Raw genomic sequence first — 18,812 nt, forward strand, 5'->3', positions numbered from 1 at the left:
CCTAACCCCCCGCGCCACCACTTGGCCCCTCACCACCGTCTGCGTATCGCATCCGAACGCAGATGGTCGTTGTGTCAATTGAGCCTGAACCTGAATCATCTCTGTGTCCACGTGCGTGACTTGGTGTCCCGTGGCTGTACTGGGCGCCAGCTGCGAGATTGGAAACTCGTTTCTTTATTTTTTTCGCCTGCAGTCTGCTGTCCTTCCCCACGCACCTCCGATCAGCACGGTTTGTCCAACGTACTCACGCGAAAGAAGTTCAACACGCGCACGCACGCACGTGCACACGGACACAAGCGGCGTTCAATCCGTGGCTAAGGTGGCCACGTGGGCATCATCGCGATGGAGCGATTCCCCCCCCCCCCCCCCCCGTGGACCTGACGCGCGTGATTGTTTCGCTCGGTGCGCACGGCGTGAATTGCGGCCTCCTCGCCGTCGTTGCCCTGTTTCTTGTTACGTGTGGCTGTTGCCAGCGGCGTTGGCTCTGGCACCGATAGCGCTGTCGGTCGCAATCAATGACGCGCGTTTTTTTGCCGCGATCGATGTGTTGTTGATGCCAAACGGTTGGCGTCGCTGGCGGTGGCCGCCGTTCGTGTGTGTCGGGGGTTGCAAGTCGCGCGCTCCGATCGTTCGCCCCTTACCTGGAACCGCCTCATGTCTCGTGGGTTCCCGGCGTTTTTCAAACAGTTCTGATTGCACTTGAGGAAGAACTTGAGAAAAAACCTGAAGCGTACGAGAAACAAAGAAAAAATAAACACGTGTTATTGTTTTAGCACTTTGCCAAAATCACGTCCAGAATACAAGCAACACGTTGCCTCCGTTGCAAAGTTTATGCTGAAAACATTGATGTATTTCAGAGCTATAAGGCCCCAGCCAGTGCTGTTTGAAAGCAACGTACACTTTGCACCTCACTCGCAGTCCTCAACCCAATCCCCGTATAGCTGGAAAAAACACCACAATAACAAAATATTATTCCACTCTAACCTGGGTGCTAACAGGAAAACTTAAAAGTACCCAGACTGGAGCCTCCAACTCCCCGTACCACATTGGGTTTCGGCATCCCTTTACCTTTCCCCGAGGCAGACCAACTTATTTGTATTTTTTTTTTAAGTTGTAAATGCCACACAAGACCATTCTGATTTTACGAGTTGAACTCTGATGACTTGCTTCGTCCGCAACCACTTCCTGTTTTCCAACATTCCTCAGTAACATTAAAACAACAACAGCAACAAACATCAAACAACAGAGAACACAACTTCCGGCAGAGCGTCCCGTTTGCAGAAGCCGTAAATTTTGTCTTTTTTAAATCCGTCGGCGGCGGGTTTTGCACGTCGCTTATTCGCCAAAAAAATCGTTCCCCTCGCCACCGATTTCTGGCATCCGCTAATGCACTTATTTCTGTAGAGCACACATCCCAGCCACTGCCTCCTGAGAGCTGAGATCTAAAATTACGGAGTGGGGTGGTGGGGGGGGGTGTTTGGGGAAGGGGGGGTGAGAGCGGCCAACCATTAAAAAAAATTAGCTCATGACTTTGTTAGCCAAGCTACGACTTTGCCACGGGGGGATTCGCTTGTTTAACCCCCGACACCTGTGAGTTATCGAGAAAGCGAGGACAGATCGCCGGCCACTAATGGACATTCCTATTTTTGCTATTTTCGGGAGCCCGAGCGCCCGTGTGGTTTTTTTTCTCTCTCTCTCTCTTCTTCCTCCTTCTGCACGTCACGACGACGGAGAATCTTTGGTGGCGTCAAGATGCCGCGAGTCGCCTTTTTGGCTACGTTGCAACGGTTCCGTGGTGGGGTAGCATGGCGGAGGGCTCCGTTCTTCCGCCTTGCCAACAGCGGAGCAGTAACTCGCTATGTCCGCCACGGACACTGCCTTCGGACAGAGAGCGTGTAGCAGTAGTAGTGTAGTACGTGGGTTCATGGGACTGTCCGTCGTACTTGTTGTGAGCAGAGAGACTTACATTTTTAGAAGTTGACGAATGCTAATCAGCTCGACGTTTCCCTGCTAGAAGGCGTTGTTAATTCCCAACGCATTCATTTACGTATCTGTGGCTTTCGTATCGCTTGCCCAATGTGGAGGCTTAATTAATTATTTACTGAATTGGCTTATGCTTATGCACAATTAGCCCCGCAGACTATCCCCGAATAGTTATTGGATCAAGTTGACTGCGTGCATGAAGGCGTCTAAACACTGGGGTGTTCACGGATACTCCACTCAGACTGCCAGGAACCACGAATGCCAATCTCCAAATGTCACATTAGCTCATTGTGGGGCGTAATTATTATTATAATAATCATCATTATCAGTAATATAGATTCACAGTTCAGCGTTCTATGCAGCAATCAAGAATATGCCGTATTAAAAACAAAGTAAAATAAATATGTTTGAACCATCTGCTGAATTGCAGGAAAGTAATTAATAATAAAAATGTTGTTCCAAACACTGTGTGTGCGTATGTCTTGTGCGATTTATATATGGCTGGTGCATGAGTAAATTGCAACGTTTTGAGATGATCGTATTAGTGGGCGATGATATTTGTGTTCCCGGCCCTTTAAACATCATCCCAGGATGTGTGCACTGGGACTAGGCAGTGTGCACGTAATAAGAGAAGCCGGAATGACATTTACACATTTAGCTCTTCGTTAAGCGATCACAGATGGCAGTTTAGCTTTGAAGGAACGGCGTGAAAAAAAAAATCAGTTCCCTATAAATAAAACTCAATTCTCATATTCCTGGTGAAGGTGATTTTGGAACGGTGGTGGAACGTGCGCTGTTTGTCCCAGATCTCTTGCCGCGGTTGCGTAACAAAATCTGTGGTGCGATGCTCCACTTTAATCGATAAGCCTGCGAAACAACTGGATTCGGCGTGAGCGAAACCTTAGCCCATCGTCTCACACGCTGCACTCTGAAATTGTGTCATTTGCATCAGAACCACACCGAGATTCACGGAGGGAGCAGCCGCAGGTGTCGGAAGCACCGTCCTCCCCCCCCCCCCCATACGTTGCGTCCGAGAGTTTATTTTTTACAACGATCATGAGCCTGCCAAAGTAGGCCACGCTGAACTGAGAGCGCAAAACTATTGTCTTAAACCGTACGATGTATTTAGATAGCGTGGAACAAGCTTTTAAATTATTTTATTTATTTCTCTTTCTCTCTCCCGCTTCTGTTGCAAACGACGATTCTGTGTGCCGCGCGGCGCGCTCGCTCACTCGCTCGCAACACAATAAAGGGTGAAAAATTGCCGTTTGAGTTTACATACGCGTCCAGGCATCGCGGCCTGAAGAGTGCACATTTAGCGATTGTTCTGCCTTCTCGAGGGCTCATAAATTGTGGCTCTCGGTGTCCGCCGTTTCCGCATTCCCTGCTCAGCTCCGCATTGTGAGCTCCCGCGCGCGCGCATCTTCTCGGCTCCGCCCATGAGCAGATTGAAACACTCGCCCCCCTCGCGACTACAATCTCTATTGTCCGAGCCCGTCCCCCCCCCCCCCCCACGGGCGGCCGTTTGGCCACCGTATAAATTTAGGCCCATTGAATGCGGGTGACAATAACGCTGACAGATGGAGGGCCCCCCCTCTCCCTTCCCTCCCCAGCCCCACCGACGACGCATGCTGCTGCTACTGCGTCCGGCAGCAGGGACCGCGCCGTGCCGAGATTTGAATAGGAGGCGGCGGTTAGCGGGCAACGTGGAGAGGGTTCGTAACGTGACGCTCGGTGTACGTCGACGATCATCGTCGCGATGGTGATCGTCGTGATCATCGGCGTCATCGTCATTTACGATATCACGGCGGTCGACGGCACCGTCAACAATCTCGTCGTCATCGATGGAAGAGTGGTCACTGGCATCGTCGTCATCACCACGATTATTGTCATCATCAGTGTCGTCGATCAATATATTTCCGTGACAAACTGGGTCGAGATTAAATCACGATACATCAGCATTGCCCGTTTAGGGCGGAGCGCGTCCAACTGACAGGGCATGTCATCGGTCGTAAATAAAGGTCCACCATACTTAGCTTACGTATGTAAAAGAAAACACACACATCTGTGATGTGTGCGGTTACATGAGATACCTCAGTGGATTCTTCCTTGGCTATTTAAAGAACAAAATCCGTCAATGATAAGTGAAGTTGGTCAAAACAATTTTAGAATGGTTATTTAGAAAAATGTGTACTAAACTAACATTAGCTTTATTTGTAAGCCTCTACAAATACAACGTTCACCACCCTTATGACAATTCACTTATGGATGCAGGCCTCTGTCTGCCATGTCAGTCAAATGACAATGATTCACCACACTGGTCAGCCCGGGTCGTTGAATGCGGTCGACCCATGATCACTCGCCAACGGTGTTAGCCAGGGCTGGTGAATTCAACTGAGTTTGGTAGATTCATAGCAGAGTGTGCTAACCCCTTGCACCACCACCACCACCACCGCCCCACACCGTAGCCATAACAATAATAGCCATCGTACAACAGACATGAGCGCAAAGCAATCGACCGCTTCTGAAAGCGAAGAGCGCCTGGGTCTCCTCTCGCTCGTTTCACTTCCCCGTTGGCCAGACGCTTGAACTCGTCCTCGTGAACGCACCGCTGCTCGTGTGCGCGCATGAGCGCAAGCTTGCCACCGCGACGCTGCGCGCAAAACGCGCACGAATCGCCGCGATCCTACACCGGTTTGCACTCACGGCCCGTCGCGAGTCTAAACTATCGTCCCCTGTTCCCTCCGAAGAAATCTGTCTCCTCGCATCGCCTTCCCGCGGCCTGGCGTCGGCACTGCGCGGTGCGCCCCTTCTCCCGGGGGCCAAAAATCCGCGGTCCCTCCTCTCCCTCGTCTTAATTCCCTCCTCTTCGTCCCTGATAAAAGTTGCATGCGCTCTGACCACGCGCATTTATTATGCATGGACGTAAAGGGGATGCAAATCGGGCAGAAGCGGCACGCGTCACGGGAGAGCACACGACGTTAAACATCGACAGCCTCCCCCTTCTCCTGTCACCCCCCCCATCCCCCGTGCCTCGCCCTTCAGAGCGGCACTGTCTCGTCGGCGTGAAACGCCTCGTCGCTTGCGCAGCTCCTCTCGCTGGTGGCAGTGGTGGCAAAGCAAACAGCGGCGCGGTGGATGCCGTGCGGAGTGAGAGCCGCGGTGGGGTAGTGCGCTGCTCGGCTTTGGTAGCCCGTCAAGAGCGTTGGGAAAGACGCGGAGTCAGATCATGGTTTGGTTTCCATCTATCGGGGGTTTGACCGGGACAGCCCACTCGGGTGGCAGCAGGAATCGATCCGTGCCGAGATCTCGCACCGGTGTTGTGTTGAACTTTATATATCTATACAGTATGTGGGGCTAGTCTTTGGTAAAGGTGGCAGCCCCACGTGGCAACGTTCACACGGTCCTCCCTGTTAAAAACGCTCCCCTCGTTGCGTCAACGATGACTCTGTGCGTGAGCGAGCCAATGCCAAACCTCTTCGGAGACCAGACGTTTGTCAGCGACGTCCCGGTCAAATTTCGATTTAAAGCTTTCGTGACTGCAGGGATTCATCTTCTTGGTTCTTTCGGTAAAGTCACGTAGAAGGAAAATAATAAAATAATAAAAATAAAACATAATAAAATAATTCTCACGATGTTTCGGCCACAACGCAAGATGAGTCCCGGTCAAAGATTGCAAATCCTATCAGGCAGATGTCAGTCATTCGGCGTTTAGCAAATTATTGATTGCATTCAATGCGTAAGTTCGCGAGGCACTGCGAATATTACGGCTTTTATGCAATCATACGTCTACCCAATGGTCGTCTAGATTATTCGCCGTCTTTAATAACTGTACGTTTAATGTGAGGGACACTCGGCAGTAATAATGAATCATTTACAGCCGTTAAGCAATCTAATACTGGATGAATGCCTCCCCATGCAATGTCGGTCATGGGGCAGTGGTGGGGGGGTATGTTTGACCATACTTCACCGCACGGGCTGATGAAGGGTGCGCGGGGGACGTTCAGATATCGCTCGCCGCTGACAGTAGCCGTGACGGGGGAATCGAACTGGGGTCGGCGGGCATCACGAGAGTGCAGTGATTCATGATGAGAGAGCGTCACTCGGTGGTGATGGCGTGGGGGAGGGGGTCGAGCGAAAGAATGGGGAGCAGGGCGCGAGGGCAGGGGTGGGGGCGGGAGAGGCCCCGGCTACGAAGCTCTCCCCATTAATAATGCAGGGCAATCGAGAGAGATTACACGACCTCGCGTAAATCCGAATTAATATTTCATCGAGGGGGGGGGGGGGGGGGTGGCGGCTCGAATCGACTCGGCGACATTTGAAACATGAATCAAACAGCGCCGTTGCATGCGATTATGAGCTGCCGGCTCGCCGTCGCGAGCTCTCGTTGCTGTCACCGTTCGTTCTTTAAATGTTCGTGTTGAAGAACAACAACAACAACAGCAACAACGACCACGTGGTTTCCATCGGGCCCCCGTGCGCGTGACAAGATTATCGTGGACGGACGTTCACGCGTAGGCATCGAGTTTCATGATCTCAGGGCGCCGACTTGAAAGAGTGGATTTGTTAAGTGCTGTCTGATCATTTAAACATCGTTGTTGTTGCGTGTTTTTTTTTTATTCATTAGATTGTACAATGAATCATTATCAACGCTACCCTGCTCATTATGTGCGCATGTCAAAACGGGACTGAGAAATGCCGATTTGAGCGGTGTTCTAAAAGGGCCAAAAAGCTGAAACATTGCACCAATATTGTCCTGGCTTACAAACGGAAAAATCTGAAAACGTTCCAATTTGGAAATTTGCCTGGAGGTTGATTGCTTTTACTCACATTTCAGGGTCAGCTTAAAGTTACACATTGATTTAAAGTCTCGTGATGAACACGAAAACATATATAGACCCCAAAAACCAGTGAAATAAGTCATTTGCCATGTGTAAAGTCAAAAGCCTGCTGATGACTCCGAATAAGCAGGAATCCGGCATACTCGTGCCCAGATGTTCTTTTGCTACCACGGGGGGGGGGGGGGGGGGTATGTGCAGTGTGTACGCAAGACGGGGAGGGGGGCATCCTGACATGCTAAGCATGATGGGATTCCTTAACCTTTTTTTGTTCTATTTCCCCATTGCAAATACACTCTTTGCACGTACAATCCGCTCCCTATCGCACCCCCGATTAGCACGGTTGGCTACGTACGGTGCAAAAGAAGTTCAATACGTACTACCTCTGAGTTGCGGCCACTACGTCTGCAAATTTGCGCGCGTTACAAATTGTACTATTATTATTACCAGTGGACGTTTGAACGCAGCCCTCGCTCAGCGGGCGGACCGGCCATTTCAGTGGCTCGCTACCGACGAGGCTAACGCGAATGATGTCGTATCATCCGGCAGCATCTGACATGCGGCTCGCCTGCTTTGGAACGGCGTCCTTCTTTAAAGCCTCGCGCCGTTGCCATTTTCCTGAACCGCGAGGTTGGGTGGGCGGGGGAACAGCGACTTCACGATGAAGACGCGTCGACAGTCGTCGTGACGACGACGAGGATAAATCAACGCGTCCCACCATCGTTTGGGAGAAACAGAGTCCGCTTCTCTAACCCCCTTCATCGCGCGCCGCTTAAGACATGCCCTACATGGCGCTTCGCTTCAATCTTTAATAGAGCCCGACTTGTGTTTGTGTGTTTTTTTTTTCTCTCTCGCTCGCTCTCTCGTCTTTCTATTCGCGCTGACAGACTTTCCCGGCCGGAGCAGTTGGAGGAGGAGGAGGTAGAGGGGTGGGGGAAGTGCTGAGTAATCGATTTCACTCGGAGGAGGAGAAAAACAGGAGAATGGGGGGCTTTGGGGGGGGGGGTGTGGTGGGGGGGGGGTCGTCGCAAATCAGCCACCAAGGCTGTTCTCCCTGCGTAAATCAGGGCAAGGTCGCCGTGCCGATGTTTTCTCAGCAAACAGGAAAAAGAATCGTGGCTTTGGAAGGCGGCTTGGAAAAGAAGTTTGACGAAAAAAACACGAGAATCTGAAGGGGGGGGGGGCGGTAAAGGGGGGGGGCAACTCGGGCTTGAGGGGTGGGGGGAGTGGAAGAGGGAACATGGCGGGGGGGGGGGGGCGGTCGAGTTTGTGGACTGCGGAGGGCAACTTTGGGCGGAAAGGTTTCGCTGCCGTGTTGACGGAACGGTTGTCGTGGAGACGTGTTAACAGGCGGCGACCCTCGGGAGAGTCGGGAGGGTAAAAATAATCTTGGGGGTGGCCACCCGCCCCCCACTCCACACCCTCCTCCTCCTCCTGCTCGCTAGCACGAACCCTCTCCTCCCTCCCTGCAAGCCGCTCCAACCAGCAGCAGCCTGCGTGGTGCGTGCATGGACATGTCGTGCGTGTGTCGGCGGCGGTTGTGGTGGTGGTGGTGGTGCTGGGGCAGATGATAATGATGATGCCAATTATTTACCCAAGAAAGCCTCATCGAGTCTCATGGCTCTTATTCAGGAGGGCCCCCCACAACACCGCTGTACTTTTGCGATGTTTGGCCAATTCCATTAATTGGAGTCGGGGTTACGCTGTGAGAGGAAAGCAGAGGAACTCAACCCGAATGGAGAGACCCCAGCATGCGAACGAGGGTTGACGGGGGCTGGGGACACTCAGCACTGCCTGACCCACCCACCTCGCGGTCCCCGTAAACTGCAACATCTGGCAAGCCCTGGTAAATGGTCACTCGTCGAAGTATTAACCAGCCTCAAGAAAGCCTGCTTAGCTTCCGAGAACCGCAGTGACTGGATGCATGAACTCAGGTTAATAATAAGTGTCCTCGAATGGCACTGTGCAATTGCTGCATTGGGGGTGGGTGGTGGGTGGGGGGGTGTTGGGTTTAAATTCGGCTGATAAGCAATGACCTACAATTACTGCTAAACACATGGGCTAAACGAATCAATAGTGTGCAAACAATATGCAAAACATTGCTTCTTTCATCGCATAGGGCTCCATTGTGTAGATGGAATGCTCTTGCCAACAGCATTTGGGCAACCTTGAAGCACAACCGTGGCTCTGACGATATGACTCGGCAAAGTCGGAATCGTTCCAAGTAAGCTCGCTCGCCCTAAACAAATTACCAACGTTTGCTCAATTTTTGCAAAGCGATTCGATTGCAGATTCCAATGGAAAGGTCTGCATTCATCTCGTTCAGTTCTCTCTCTCTCACAGTTGTCCTGGAACTGACAGGTGAACCGAACACTCGGGCGATGGGGCACTGGGGAACACCACAAGCTCGTGTCGTCGATGGCCGGATCGTTTGGGCGAAGACGCGGTGGCCACGACCCGAGTGGGGGAAGGGGGGGGGCATCGCGAGCATCGATTGCACCTTGAGGCATCAACCGCTGCGTGAAAATCGTGTCAAGCTCTTGTCCCAACTAAACTCTATTACAAGGTAAGGCCCACTGAGATGTACAGTACTTCTTCAGAAGCGACCTGGCCACAAATTATAACGCAACGAAGTGGCTTATCACGTGGAGATTTCTAGCGGCCAAAGACTCTGAATGCACGTTTCTAAATGTGGAGGGAAATATCGGAGGACCCGGAGAAAAATCCACGCGACCACAGGGAGAGAGACACGCAAACTCCAAATATACAGCAGCAGGCGTCGTCAGGGTCGGGATCGAACCCATGGCCTCCTGCATACCAGGTGAGGGAGTTAACATCTCCTCGGCACCGGCAGCGCCTTGCCAACATCAACGCGCCTCATCACAAAGGCCACAGTGATCTCTTTCGGTACTAAATTGAGTCTCTTGCATTTACAGCCCTGAACCATTGGTGGAAATTCCACATTCATATGGTGAGGGTGAGTTTTTCCAAGGAGAAAAAGCACTGTTGACTTCCCCACAAAGTGGTACCAATTTTACCAACCCCCAGAGGGATGATGGATTGTTGTCAAACGTCAATCAAGATTTAAATTCCTGCCCGTGAAATTTCTTATTCGTTCACACGTGTTATTTGTGTAACCATGGGGCAATGGAGAACTCTTTCAGGTTCATAGTACCCACGTCGAATCATCGCGTGGATATCGATGTTTTTAGATTCGTACAAATTACACGCAAATGGAATCGTGGTTCCATCCTCTCCCTACGGGACACCTATTTGGGAATGGCCAATCATCAACTTCCTTTGTTGCTGCTTCCATGCTCTCGTCACTGACATGGCAACTTCTGACTTCGTTTCTCATCATTTGTCTCATCGACATGTGAGTGGAACGTAAAGACTCACAAAAGTGACGTGGACACGACTCAACAAAACCAAAAGAAACAACACAGACGCGACTGTAAAAATTAGGCAATGAAGATGCAATCAAATCTTGACGTGAATCACGAATATTCTTCAAATCACTGTCACTGGAGGAGCATGCATTGTTACACGCCTAGTTGGGGTATCCAACCCCGAGTTTGTATCGCTGTTGATTGAGAATAAAACGGTGCGTCCGGTTAATGAGTGAGACGCATCTCGTTTTTCCATTATGGACTGATTCATTTGTCTGTGCATCTGTGCGTCTGTTGCGTCCCATGCAAGTGGGGAGTGCTTGTAGCGCTGAGTTGCAAACCCGGCGACACAACTTCGATTCCCGCTCACGGCATCCCCTACGTCGACTCAGCCTCAAATGAGTACCTGGTGCCGTATGGAATTGTCGGCATTCGGCAGACAACGGCAGCCGGGCGTGGTGCTGGCCACCCAAACCCTTCTGTCCTACGGCCTCCCCCCCCAACTCGCCCCTCTTCCCCCACTAGAAATACGGTCCGTGCAGGGGGGGAAACACGACGGGCATGGCCTCTCTCTCGGGGCCAGTTAGCTCCACGGCCAGTTCGCCATGTGTGTGTGTGTGTACAGAGTGCTTGGAGAGCAGATAGTTTAATGATGGTGCTCTTTTGGTGATATTTCTCCCACGATGAACGTCACAGGTGGAAATGGGGGCGGGCGGGCGGGCGGTGGGACGGCGGTCTGGCAAGTCAACACGATCTCTCTTTCGATATTTGATTACCCACAATGCATGGGTGACTACCATGCATGACAGGCGTTATAGACTCCACTGGGGGGGGGGGGGGGTTGATGCGTTGTGGTCATCAAAGCGAAGTGCCACAAAATTTATGGTTGCATCGTCCTTATAACCCTCCACTTGTCCGCCTCCCGCCCTCGCCAACCTCCCCGCTGCAACGATCAGCGTGGTGAAGCGACGGTCAGAAGCCTCACAAAGCATGCCGTGGCCTGAGTATGTCCCTAATCCAGCAGCAGTGCCCCAAGACGAGGCGCAATGAGTGTTCATATTTACAACATCAGCGTTGCCTCGCGACGAGCGGCCTCTCGCAATGTGCGTGGAGTTGCTCTTTGCCAACAATCCCTTGAAAAGGCGGCATACATTTTGTTGCAATGCTCACGAAACAATATTGTCTTTTTACGTGGAGGGGTCAGCCACCATTCCCTTCGCCTCTCGGCACTAAAAAAAACCCATTAGGTGTAAGCAGGTGTGAGTGAGTGCCAAGGGTTAAGCTTGGGTCGAGACGACGGGAGAGGGAGGGGTCAGAGTTCAATCTCAGCCCGAATCAAACGAAACACAAAACAAAACTAACGGTGAATTGGCAGTGGTATCCAAGCACAAACAAACACAATAAACAAACTGACCGCATGCGACACTGGAACAGCCATCTCACAGCAGGAAAACACAATATGTCGACGTTGCAAGCAATGGCCCTTCTTCAGAGGGAGACTGACCGACGTCATTACAGTTTTGCACGTCACGCTTTGGGAGACAAGCGGGGCATTTGCATGCATGCGTGCGCGTGTGTGTGTGTGTGCGTGCGTGCGTGTGTGTGTGTGTGTGTGCGTGTGTGTGTGTGTGTGTGCGTGCGTGTGTGTGTGTGTGCGTGCGTGTGTGTGTGTGTGTGTGCGTGTGTGTGTGTGTGCGTGTGTGTGTGTGTGTGCGTGCGTGTGTGTGTGTGTGCGTGCGTGTGTGTGTGCGTGTGTGTGTGTGTGTGCGCGCGTGCGTGTGTGTGTGTTGAACTTCTTTCGCGGCCATACGTAGCCAACCGTGGTGGTGCAATCGGAGGCGCGGTGCATTTGGATGCGTTTGGATGCACCGCAGCGTGAACTGCAACCTGCGCAACCTCCAACCACGAGCCCAGTCTCTCCGCTCTGAAGAACGACCATTGGCCGGGATCGTCACAGCACCCTGTACATTTACTTAATTTGTACCTGCTCTCTTGTATTTTTTTCTTCTGCTAAGGCAACGCCGTCGACGAACGCGAGTAAGTATTTGTGTTTGTTGCGCTACGATCAAACGGCAAAGGCTTCGGGGGGCTCTCGTCCCGTCGGACGAACGGACGGACGGACGGACGGACGGAAGCGCAGACGAGACCCCTATCTCCAGGCCCGCGATGACCCTCGTGACCCCCGCCGCCGGGCTGCAGAGGTCACCCCCACGCCCCAACCCCTGCCCCCCCCCTCCCCCCTCCGCTCCTTCAGCAACCGGCATCGATTGTATCGCGCTATCAATTATTAGTGCTCTATAACGGCGATCGGCAATCGATGACGTCGCAAATAACGTGCTCTTTTGTAATGGCCGTACTTATAGTCCTTTAAATGGAATCGACCCCGAAATCAATCGGAAACATTTATTGTGAGTGAGAGGGGGAAAAGAAAAGCGGCAAAACTGCGTCGCTCCTCTCTCTAAACCAATATGGGATTATTAATGGAAAATATTACAAACCATAACTCACACTAATTAAATTAACGCATCAAAGATAGCGTGGCGCGGGGCTATCGTTATAGGTCAGGTCACATGTTGGCCCGACTCGGGCCTTGCCCAGTCGATGGCGACAAGCGGCGTCGACCCGACGCTGCTTCTGCCCGTGCGACACCGCCGGGGGCCGCCACCACCACGACCGCCACCGACCCCAAAAACGGATGATTGAGATGGAAAATAAATGAACAGTTTTCCGTATTTATTTGCCCGGTCTTGTTGAACAAGGTATTAAACCTCGAAAATCAGCTTTGCCTGTGTTAATCCCTTTGTAAGGGCTTTTTGCCAGAATTAATATTGTATTGGGGGAGGGGGGAGGAAGGGGTGAGAGGATTCGGGAAGATAACACATTGCAACCGCTGGATTTATACGGATCTCATTGGGTGCACCCACCAAAATGTTCAAGTCCCTTGCTGCTCTCACGCACACTCTGAGACCCACCAAATGAACGAACGGGGCTGGAGCAGGAGCCCCACCGTTGCCACGCGTAGCAATCGGTGGTTCACGTTATCTTGATATTTGTTGTTGTTGTTTGAAACCAAAACCGCTCCACGGAGTGGCTTGCAGAGCCACGGAAGAGTGGTTGCTGCTGCTGCTGCCAACAAACGATCAAGTTCGCCGGCAGGAAGAATGGACCGTTGCCTGAAGCGGTAACCAACTGTGGTGTGTATCTGTCTCGTATAAGGCAATGCTGGGAGGAGGAGGAGGAGCAGCAGAGTTTTAATTCCCAGTCGCGACTAACAGCAGTGGCGTATCATTGACCACCAGCGTGCTGAAGTATGGGTCCAACAACCGCCACAAACTGACACGGCATGGGGAGGCCTTCATCTGGCAGCTGATGAATGAAGGGGCTGACGATCAAATAAGTTGATAATTATGATTAATGTGGGGAGGGGAGGGGAGAGTATATTGTTGATGACTGTCCACCGGCTCAGACCGGCGGAGCTCCACGAAGACCGCGCACGTGGTCACCGCACGGCTCGGACGAACGCGGCACGTTTTGTTTGAGTTGCGTACACGCGGCTGCATCGCTCCTCCTTTCCCTTTGTTGATGTTTGTTTATTTCGTGGCGATGCTCACGCGACCGTGTCCACGTGGCTCGAGCGGTGACGTTTCCCGCGGTGGCCTCTTTGCTCCGTCGCGTCCAACTAAAGCCCTCGCTTGGTGATTGCGACGAGTAATTTTAATTTGTCCGCTGTCCGGAGAGATGACAACAAACGCAGTTGACCGGCGGTGGAGTTGATGATTATATTCGAACCCTCGCACTTGAATTGACGTCTCCATTCTCTCACCCCCTCCCTCCCCCATCCCCTACCCCCTACCCTACGCCATCATCAAATTAGAGAAATGTTCAAGTCAATGCTCGGCCCTTTGCGATTCTACGTATCTCCCATCTACGTGGCAAAATCACCTCCGGTTTGATTGTTAACCCTTGACTCTACGAAGACCACTTCACGATCGCCACTCTCACACATCCTGCCATCGACGCGGTCTCGCCTTGGATCGGTTCTAACTTGGTCCGGCTGAATGTTGACAAACCTTAAGTCCTTCTTATCGGCAAAGAGTCTTCTCTGAGTCAAGACTCCAGTTTGGAGAGCACACCTCCTAAAAGTCTGACATTGCACCGGCGAAACCTTGCCGCTGTTCAAGTCCAGGGTCAAGATCTTCCTCTTTGCCCTCTTGCCTCCGACCGAGCGCCTCTCCCTACGAAACAAACACCCTTTGCGCAATTGTTTCCCTCGAGTGTCTTGAGACACTAGTCGTGATTAAGACTCCATATTGCTCCGTGCGCCTCTGTGGCCGTCTGGAACGCTCTTCCTTCCGAATATTAGTGAAGCCTCTGGAGCTATGCACTTTTAAATCTAGATTAAAAGCTCAATTCTTTAGAACTGCTTTTTGCGTTTTTAGTTTGTTGTCTTTCCCCCGCACCTCCGATTAGCGTGGCTCGACACGTACGGTGTGAAAGAACTTCAACATACACACGCGTGTTGCTGAGTCAACCGCACATCACCGTGCGGACGAGAGCATTGTGCCAGCCGTCACGAGTGCCCTCATTTACCACCAGCCTCAGTGTCCGTCTCCTAACTTCGGGACCGTGTCTGTTCAGAGCGACGCGTGCGTAAGCACCACGCCAGTGGGGACACGAACACTCTGGGCCCCATCAGGTCAGGGTGTGATTGCGAACAAAGCCGAAAGCTCATCCGCACATTCGTATATATATATTTGGTGGTGCGGGGGGGGGGGGGGGGCGCAAGGGGTAGTGGTCGGAGTAGTTTGTGTGTAGGCCCATCCCAAGTGGAATCAGAATCTTTATTTATCCTGGAGAAATCCGATAAGCGATGACGCGGCAGCCCTCCAATACAAACGTAGATCTCTTCAACACCTCTTCGCTCCTCGGAAAACTCTCCTCTCCTCTCTTCTCCTGCGAGCCCCCCACTCTCCCCCTCCCCCCCCCCCAAAAGAAACTAATTTCTATGAACCCCACTCCCCCTTTCTCCGGCGCGGGGATGATGCTGCGGTGCTAATCTGCTTCGCGAGGGAGGTCAATTTAGTCGCGCTACCGGGATGAATTTACGCGACCGCTTTATTAAACCAATATAAAACAAATCCACGCTCGGCCTGGCCGAGCCGATACCGTGAGCTGTGATTCACGACACTGGGTCATTGCTTCTGGGCACCACTTTACAGGTGACAGCAGGGGGTGCGGTGACTGACTCTGAGGTGGAGGTGGCAGGGGACTGGAAGGGTTGGGGGGTGGTGGAAATATGGGAAGGGAAGTGGAGGTGCGTGGGTTGAGCCAACTGGAAGTTGGAAATTAGTTTTTTAAAAAGCAGCCATCTGCGCGGGGAGGAGCTGTAGCCTGAGATGAATCGGAATCAAATCAGAATCTTTCGACTGGAGAAATCCGATGAGCTATGAAGCTCTTTGTCGCAGATGTCCAGATGGAATATGACAGAACTCCAGCGCAACTGAGCTCCTGAACAACTAAGTGGAGCGAAACGTGGGTGGCATATAACGCAGGTAACCGCACGTGGCAGAACCCCGGGGATGCACATCGGGGAGCTGCACGACCGCGAAAAGCTACGCGGTGAAAGTTCCGCGAGCCGGTCGGCCACCCATCTGCGTGGTCGACTTGGCCGTCGCACCGGAGTGGCCACGTGACTTCCGTCGGGACAACGGAGCGACCGCTGGCGGTTGGCAAGTGGCGCGTCATTCCGGGGTTCCTTTCTTTAATATTTTAAGAGGCAGTGGCGTCACTCGGGGAGTACGGGGGGTGCGGATCGTACCGGGTGACACCATCAGAGGGGGTGGCACCAAAATGACTGTCGATACAATTTTTGTGCAGTGCATGAGCATACATTTTGTATATCTTTTTTAATAAAAAAAATATCCCTGTAGTTAGTTATAACAACAGAAACATTTTTCGTAAGCCCAGCTTACATGTACTGTGTCAATATACCTACAAGGCTAAAACTCGATGCTAATTAACTTTTTGAACCTTCTAATGCGCTCCGGTCAGAGCCGTCATTGTTACCCAACTGCAGTGACGCTTCGAGTCACGTGGTCTCGTCTGCACGCGCTGCAAGCCACGCGCTGTTATGTTCGTCGCTGCTCGTGTCTTTATAGTCGCTGATTTTGTCAAATGTTCTGGTGTTTTAGCTACAATATTGTGGTGATTAGTATTTGTGAACCTATATCAATAACTTTTTTGAGAACGAAGTACTAATTAAAGAAACGTTGTAATTTAAAGGTGTAATTTTTATTTTGCTAGTTGTTTACGTCACTGCCATTGCCATTCCATTCAGTGATAGACGGGAATTACGATTTACGAGTAACATTCGTACAGAAAACACGACTAAGGATTCTGTACGGTCTGGTACGGGCGGAGGTCCATCAGGGGGTGACACCGTGAGTGACACCAACCCCGAGTGACGCCACTGGAGAGAGAGTCACCCACGTGACGCGCAGTCATGAGGTTTAGCAAGTTCAAAAGCAATCTCGATCGGTTGTTTTATGCCGCAGACACGGAGCAGCCACTGCCATTGATCGTTTTATGTTAAAACAAGAAAATCTATACGTGGCAAAGAAAAAGAAAACCCCATAAAATACGGAATAAACATTTTCACCAATGAATGTGTAGCTCTGCTGACTGGTGCTGAAGAATACATGTTCTCTTGGAATATCACCTACTTTTTTACAATGACCTAGAGACTCGTGACAAACTACGAAAAAAAGTAAATTAGGGATGAAGTTCAGCATTCACCTACTATAGCAGCCGTAAGAGAGCATTTCCTTTGGATTAAATAAATAAATAAATGCCCGAATCATTCTAAGGAAGGATCGCTCAGTTGACCCACCGCTGATAATGAATTTTCCATAAACAATAAAGTAAGAGATAAGGTAAAAGTGCAACCCTGCAAACACCCGCGCCACTGCTGGCAGAAGAAGGAGAGCCAGAGAGCCTCTCTACTGGGCATTTGGCCTACTCTTCCATCCTGGCCAGACATCTTAGACGAGTCAAATTAGCGGTGCTGTACATTCAGCTAAATCCAAAGTGATGTGCTGCTCTAACGAGCATTGACGCGGGTATTCATCTCCTTCCCACAGCCCTGATCCAATTGTGACAATTCCACATTCCTATGGCGAGGGCACCCCCCCCCCCACACCTGCTCATAGGACAACCCACTGTTGACTCCCCTACGAAGTGATTTCTAATTTTTTTGTATCAACTCCCAGACGGAATAATAGGGACGGGGCAGAGTCAACGCCACGAGCAGAATTTGAACTTGCAACCTTCCCGATGGCGAGCATCTCCATTCTGCCAATACTCTCACGCCAAGTTAAAATGTTGCGGGGCTCGTGTGTGGGTGGGGGGAGAGTGGGGCGATAAACCTGCCAGCAAGCCACCTCATTGAAACGCGATAACTCTCGCAGCAGCCTCCTTGCCGAGGTGCAGTGCGCCCGCCTTGGATCAGAGCGCCACGGCTTTTCCATCGCCAGGTGACCCCGCGACCCGCACGCAGGCCACCATTGTGCAATAATAAACGCTCATTAAGGCGGCGTTAGGGCGCGCGGTGCACCAGAGAACCACTGGGGGATTAGGGCGCGATTACTACAGCGGCCACCCCACCCCCTCCCCCCCCCCGCAATCAGCCACCCACCCACCCCCCTCCACCTCCTCCCCACTCCACTCCTTCATCCCCCCCCCCCCACCACCGACGCCACACCAAGGCACCTCCACTCACCCTCTCCTTCACTTACACCTTCCTACACACGTGGACCCGCGTGTGTTTTCTTCTTCTTCACCCGATCGTTGTACACTGGGATACCGGCGGCCCTTGTGAGTGTGTGATTGTGTGTGTGTTGGTTATTTTTGTTATTTCTCACGTTTGTCTTGTGTTGCTGTTGGGTCTGCAATTTGTGTCCATGTTTATATTATTTTGCATGCCCGATTCGTGTTTTTTTGTTTCGGTGTGTGTGTGTGTGAATGTGTGTGCATGCGTGTTGGCAAAGTGGGGAGCACAGGCGATGCATCTGCCTTGCCATCTCAGTCAACACGTGGCACCTGTGTCTGTCCCGTGACATCCTGCCAACAGCGCGCCTTCGGCACTTAACGTGGCCGAAAAGTGCACCTCGCCTGGCACAAGTGCTGTGGTGATGTCCCCGTCGAACGGTGGCTGTTGTTATTGCTGTGCATGCGTGTGCGTGCTTGCATTGAAGCTTGAATGCCTGTTTATGTTTGTGCGCACGGATGTAGTTACACGTTCTGATCAGCTAATGATTCTCGTGTGTCTACCGACACTCGCGAAACACAAAGAGGCCTTCGCTCAGCAGATTGACAGTGTCGGGCAACATTGGTCTTTGGAAGAAGCCATCCTATTATCGGTCCATCATCTTACATTCTACATACACGCCAGCAGCAGTACCCTTTGATTACGGTGATTATAGTGTTTCAACAGTCGTGGTGGTTAATGATTACAGCGTTTTTTATCCGTTGTGTTTTGGGTGATTACAGCGTGTATCTGTCTATTACAGTAATTACATCGTTTAACTGTTGAGGATAGTGTTCT

General features: G+C 51.6%; 1 protein-coding gene across 14 annotated transcripts in view; it reads right to left on the reverse strand.

Annotated features, from left to right (window-relative positions):
• LOC133345542 (transcription factor COE3) overlaps positions 1–18,812 on the reverse strand; it is a 147,730-nt gene that overhangs the window by 60,604 nt on the left and 68,314 nt on the right. For all 14 annotated transcript variants that reach the window (XM_061556403.1, XM_061556404.1, XM_061556410.1 and 11 more), the window contains exon 7: positions 642–723. In XM_061556403.1, coding sequence (XP_061412387.1) covers positions 642–723 — 82 coding nt within the window. The remainder of the gene's footprint in view (positions 1–641; positions 724–18,812) is intronic.

Source organism: Lethenteron reissneri, chromosome 22 (genome assembly GCF_015708825.2).
Source record: "Lethenteron reissneri isolate LAM-NWPU_2019-01 chromosome 22, ASM1570882v1, whole genome shotgun sequence".
NCBI lineage: Eukaryota > Metazoa > Chordata > Hyperoartia > Petromyzontiformes > Petromyzontidae > Lethenteron > Lethenteron reissneri.